This window comes from Engraulis encrasicolus, chromosome 10, assembly GCF_034702125.1.
Source record: "Engraulis encrasicolus isolate BLACKSEA-1 chromosome 10, IST_EnEncr_1.0, whole genome shotgun sequence".
In the NCBI taxonomy this organism is placed as follows: Eukaryota; Metazoa; Chordata; class Actinopteri; order Clupeiformes; family Engraulidae; genus Engraulis; species Engraulis encrasicolus.
Window position 1 is genome coordinate 42983746 of NC_085866.1, and position 6187 is coordinate 42989932.

Below are 6187 nucleotides of genomic sequence, written 5' to 3' on the forward strand. Positions count from 1 at the left end.
AAATGCATCCCATTAAATGTTGTATAGACTATCCCAGCAGACAGCAAGTCAAGGACTTTCTGGGAACAGTGACGCAAGTTGTCTGTTTGGTAAGGTCTGATGTAAAGGGTCCCTGGCAAGTCCCTCGGACGGAGCGGTGCCTATACGCCAACAGCTGATTGGCGGGTTGCTGTGACGTCAGCGGAGTGGGCATAAATAGGAGAGCTCACTAAGCGCACATCTAATCGCGCGTGATACTCTTTGTAGGGCTCTACTTTGTAAACAGTACTGTCAACGGTTCATAGTCAGATTTTAAAGATGTCCATCGTTTGTAGCCACATTGGAAGGAGCGCACTGGCATTCCGCGGCAGCGCAGGTGTCATGGTATGTAACCATTTTGATAATCTCAAAGCTAGTGATAATTCTCTGTGCAGGATAGCGGATTCAAGAGCTGTTTCGTGATGTCAAGTCAAGTCAAATGTATTGGGGACATTATATCCCCTTTATATACCCTCTCTGGTCAAAAAGGAGTGTACCCCAAATATCCATGTAGCCTACGGTGGGAGCGCACCACAGAACACTTCTTAAAATGGGAATATCGGGCTGAGAAAATTGGGATGTGTCTTTATATTGCATAGTGAAAACCAGCTATACCATTGTACTGTCGGATGTGATATAATGCGAACAGAACTTTTATGTAGAGGACAGTTGTATGGTCAACACATGACTTGCGTTGCGCAACACCAGCACCTGTCAAAGTACTTTGTTTGTTTGCTCTGTGAATGGAACACGCTCCCCATTGTAAAGTTCATGATGCTGTTGATAGTGTGACTTTTTGAAACATGTCTAAATTGTCTGTCGTGTTGTTGGACCAAACAAAGCACTCGAGGAAGGTGAGTTGGGTAACGAAGGGAAAGTGATGTAACACCGATATATAACTTGTTGTGTAAGCGTTATGACACTAGGGGGAGCTCGCCACATACAATGTGTGCTGTGTGCCAATGCCAACCCTCTTACATAGTAGGTGCAATAAAAACATTCATTCTCTATGTCAGTGGTTCCCAACCTATGGGTCGGGACCCAACTAATGGGTCGCCAAAGATCCACAGGGGGTCACGGAGCCCTCTTGATTTTAAGGGGTTTCATTTTAAATATATATATTGCCCATGTTGAATGACAAAGCCTTTAACTAATAAATGCATAGAAGCAACAAATTGTATTAGTGCTACATTAAACATTTATTCTATATTTGACCAAAGTCGAATTGAGGAATAAAATAACTAAAATTAGTTTTCGCAGGAAACAGAGGGCATCTTGTGACTCTCTCTCGTGCGGGCGCTCGCGTGGTTGGGTCACCAAAGCTTACAATAGTAGAAACATGGGTCCCTTAAGAAAAAGGTTGGGAACCACTGCTCTATGTGACACAAGTGGTAGATAAAAACAGAGTTATAAATGATGGTTTTTGAATTCAAAATATGTGTATTTTTATTATTTCATAGATGGTGCGTTATGCACAAACAGCTGCGGCCCCTGCTCCTGAGCCCAGGATAAAGAAATTCCAAATCTACCGGTGGGACCCAGACACACCTGGAGACAAACCACGGATGCAGACTTATGAAATTGACCTGAATTCGTAAGTGAGACTCTTCTTTTAACAAAATTGGTCGTCAGTCACAATAATATGCCATTATTTTGATCAGTCATGCTGGCTTCAGCGCACAATGTAGGTTAATGCCTCTCTACCTTTTGCAGATGTGGCCCTATGGTTTTGGATGCACTTATCAAGATCAAGAATGAGATGGACTCAACACTGACTTTCAGACGGTCTTGCAGAGAAGGTGAGCAGTTAGATTGTGGTTAGATGAAAATATTCAGGAATGCAGTTGAAATAATGCAGTTATTTAAATGGACCAGAATTGAAAAAATAGAATAGCACTTAATTTATCCCTTTGGGAGACAGTTTAATTGAAATTCCAACAACAGAGCACCAGATCACAATAGATACAGATGGATGAAATACATTGCACTGGTTAATAAATATTGTAACCAGTCATCCTTCATAGAAAAGTGTATGTCTATGCGTGCACACATGCATGGTCATGTGAGCAGTCATATGTGTACTCATGTGGCATGTAGATAATGCATTCTATTTGTGTAACTAATTTCACAGGCATCTGTGGCTCATGTGCGATGAACATCAATGGAGGCAACACGTTAGCCTGTCTGAACAAGATCGACACAAACACCAGCAAAGTGTCTAAGATTTATCCTCTTCCACACATGTACGTTGTCAAAGACCTTGTACCGGTGAGTATCAGTAGACGCAGTTGATGTACTCTTGTTAGAAACGCTGCATCCTATACATACCTGTGTAGCTTGACTCAGACTGTATTCCTGATTTCTAGTTTGACTTAAAGCAACACCTTGTATAAATTGGCGTTATTGTAAATAATGTGTAATAAAGGTTTCAGACAACTGTACTGTGCTGTAATATTTCAAGTAACTCCTCAAACAGATGTCAAGAACTTGGCAATTGGCAGCTACCAACATTCAGTATATTTACTGTTGTCTTCCAGGACATGAGTAACTTCTATGCGCAGTACAAATCCATTGAGCCCTTCCTGAAGAAGAAGGATGAGAGTCGGGAGGGGAAGGAACAGTACCACCAGACCGTGGAGGACCGGCAGAAACTGGTAAATATGACTCACACGGAAAAAAACCCTATACTCACTGTGAAAGGGGTACCATGACAAGTGAGCCTACACTGAGCATTTTGCTAACCATACTGACCATATTCACACCGTTTTGGTCTTAGACCTTCTTGAGGTCAAATGATAGGTAGGTCATCTCCACTGCACCTGCCAACCGAGGTGTGTGAAATGAATGACAAGAAGTATGACTCACCTGTCATGGCAACAATACCACACTTGGAGATACAGTGGTTTTGCTTACCTCAATTCAAGCAAGTTCGTCGTTTGTGGTTCAAAGTAGTAGACAGATATCCTGCACACCATACAGTACACTTGCATTGTATTGCTCACAACATTCTGGTCATTCTGACTCTTCTGAATGGTCATTGTGAGAAATAAAATGCACGAATAATGGACAGTGTGGAGGATATTTGGTCAACTAACAATTCCACACTTGAAACCTGTGATTAAATTATTTTTCTAAGAGGGAGACACTTTGGTCAGTGTGTCATTGTGGGCAGTGTGTCATTCTATTGTTCTATTATATTAGTAATACTGAAGCAGAGTAGGCTCAGCTCCAAAGAGTTGTTGTCCAAGTTAAACTCAATTCAGTTATTTTACATCACAAGGGCTGTACTGGGAAAACAGTCAAGTCAGGCTCTCTTTCTGTATCATGCCAAATGGTGACACAGTATGAAAATACGATCTGTATTATTATTACATGTGAATGCTACTGTATAATCATGCATACTGTATGCCCATACTTAGAAAATACAATTGATCAAAAGATGAGTAAAGTGGTTTTGGAGTTCTTGAAGCATGACAATGTGACCGACAACATTTTACATTGTGTTAGATTTGTTCCTCCTCTGTCTTGATATTAAAATGTAACCGCCTTAGGCAATTTTGTTGAAGGTAAAACTCTGTATGATTTGATGTGTTGTTATTGATGGATGGCTCCCTCCTTCTTCTGTCTGTCAGGATGGGCTTTACGAATGCATCCTCTGCGCCTGTTGCAGTACCAGCTGCCCCAGCTACTGGTGGAACGGGGATAAGTACCTCGGACCAGCTGTGCTTATGCAGGTAAGTCTTTTTTACCATCACCATTTGTCCTTCAAGAAATGACCGATAGTAACTGTAATAGTCTATTATTCACAGGCATTCTAGCCTTCCTTACTTCTGGTGGCACGCTTTTGCAATTGTATTCAAGTCACTAAATAGATTTTCACAAGTACCCCTATGGTATTTAGGTACCTTAACTTTCATAAAATTGTTAACAGGCGGATTTAAAACCTAGATGGATATTATCATTACTTAAAACATTGCAGTGAAGTCTGTGTGTAAATGAATATATATATATTATAATGGATATTCTTCTGTCTCAGGCCTACCGCTGGATGATCGACTCCCGTGATGAGTTCACAGAGGAGCGTCTGTCTAAGCTGCAGGACCCCTTCTCTCTCTACCGCTGCCACACCATCATGAACTGCACCAAGACCTGCCCCAAGGTAACCACACGCACACACACACACACACACACACACACACACACACACACACACACACACACACACACACACACACACACACACACACACACACACACACACACACACACACACACACACACACACACACACACACACACACACCATTCATTCAAGACCCCTTCTGCCTCCTCACTGCTGTCAGCAAGGCATGCCTGAATGTTACCACACATCAAACTGAATGGTCTGTTATAGTATCATTTTAGGGAAGCTTTTTTCCCAAGTGTATTTTCTTTTCGTCACCACACATCACACACCACTTCCTAGTTGATACTGGGAAACTAACAGAGGGAAAATACTCAATTAGGCCTATATTAACTTCTGTGTGGAGTATGAAACGTCATTGAGCTACGCAACACTGTTAGCACAATCTATATCATTTTGATGGTCTTTGCTGAAGGGCCATAGTACAGTGTGCATTCATTTTGTTTGTGCAGTAATTTGTGCCCTGATACCTTGAAATATGTACTAATCTGCCCTTCTTTTTGTCTTATCCTGTCATTCTCTCCATCCATAGGGTCTTAACCCAGGGAAGGCCATTGCAGAAATCAAGAAAATGATGGCTACGTACAAGGACAAACAAGCAGCTGCCTCTTAATATGCTAAACAACCCTTTGAATATCACCGATACTGTATCTACTCTTTAAGTTGTGAAATCTTTCACATATTGTATGTAATGTAAATATGATGGTGAAGATGTTGACACTGGGTCTGATCTGATTTTGAATTTGCACAATTTTCTTTGTTAAGAGTGCCTCTTTCATGAACTAATTTAGCATCCATAAGTTATGAATGAAGTGGGGAATTGAAAAGGAAATGAAAACTGCATGTTAGGGTGTGGGAGGGAGACTCCAAGTCAAAGGATGTGTATGTCGGAAAGACCGATGTGGTAGACCAAGTCGAGACTACCAGGGAGAAACATGGACAACATGGGAATGGGATATGAAAGGTGAAGCAATGCAAAATGCAATATGCCTGGTTATTGCTACGGACGTGCTGTCCAGCACATCCATGTAATACATGTGCTTGTTTATCCAGTGGATATACTGTGCTTGTAATATACTTTGTACATAATGGATTGTTGTTTTCATGCGCTATTTATCTAATATGTGTACTTTATGGATTGCCTTATCCTCATTAAAGGCACCTCTGACTGAACATTGTGTCACTTTGTTATCTTAACCAAAGCCAGTTTTCCAAATCACTCCATAACAAATGTACCTATCACTGTGACCAAGACAACTCTGATATACATTCAAGATATGCATCAACGCAGTAAAACCAAGCATCTCTGGCTCAGACGAAAACTTCACTGCAGAGTCAAAGCCAAGGTCTAAATTGCTGTTCGCTGAGGAACCTAAACCCCAAGGCTCCAATAGAGCCATAAGTTCCTTCACAGCAGATGAACTGAAGGTTCTTCAAGGAACTTTTGAATGTTGTGCTGAAAACATGAATAGTGCACCATATGTTGTACAATGAAGCTGATTGGGGAACAAAGGGGTTAGTTGACCCAGGAACACAGGGAGTTCAAAAGTGGACCCCCATTAAGGGTGATTTATGCCTCGAGACCAACTTCCCTGCGTCGTTACACTGAATGTATTGGGTGGTGGGGCCTTTCAGATGACTGTTCTGGGCCCACCCAAAGCTGACCGTGGCCCTGGTGTTGTGGGACCCACACTGACTCACCTTGGGTAAGAGCTGAGTCACTTGCAGATGCACTTAATAAAGGCAAATACAGTATATGAGAGCGCAATATTTGTTGTCTTGCTGTTTTTCAGCTTTCCAAGACAAAGGTTTGGTCTGAGGTTGCACTAGAAAACCATGGCATGGTATGATCACATATCACAGCCACTTCATGATTTTGGCCACTTCATGAGGATGCTCATTTTAATCCCTTGGATGACACTAGATGGCGTTGTGTAAGTTTTTGACTGCAGTCGTCCTTCTGCAGGAGCAATAGAGGAAGGGGTC

At 41.8% G+C, this 6187-nt stretch overlaps 1 protein-coding gene across 1 annotated transcript; it reads left to right on the plus strand.

The window, feature by feature from the left end:
• The first annotated feature begins 226 nt into the window (after positions 1-226).
• LOC134457132 (succinate dehydrogenase [ubiquinone] iron-sulfur subunit, mitochondrial-like) lies at positions 227-5374 on the plus strand. Its single transcript, XM_063208947.1, has 8 exons — positions 227-363; positions 1479-1612; positions 1732-1817; positions 2150-2286; positions 2556-2672; positions 3651-3752; positions 4055-4177; positions 4734-5374. The coding sequence occupies exons 1-8, from the start codon at positions 298-300 to the stop codon at positions 4812-4814; spliced, it is 846 nt and encodes a 281-aa protein (XP_063065017.1). The 5' UTR covers positions 227-297; the 3' UTR covers positions 4815-5374.
• Positions 5375-6187: the final 813 nt, after the last annotated feature.

Coding starts and splice junctions, on each gene's coding strand:
- LOC134457132 (XM_063208947.1), top strand. CDS start 298: ATGTCCATCGTTTGTAGCCACATTGGAAGGAGCGCACTGGCATTCCGC. Junction 2,287..2,555: donor TTGTCAAAGACCTTGTACCG/GTGAGTATCAGT, acceptor GTTGTCTTCCAG/GACATGAGTAACTTCTATGC. Junction 2,673..3,650: donor TGGAGGACCGGCAGAAACTG/GTAAATATGACT, acceptor TCTGTCTGTCAG/GATGGGCTTTACGAATGCAT.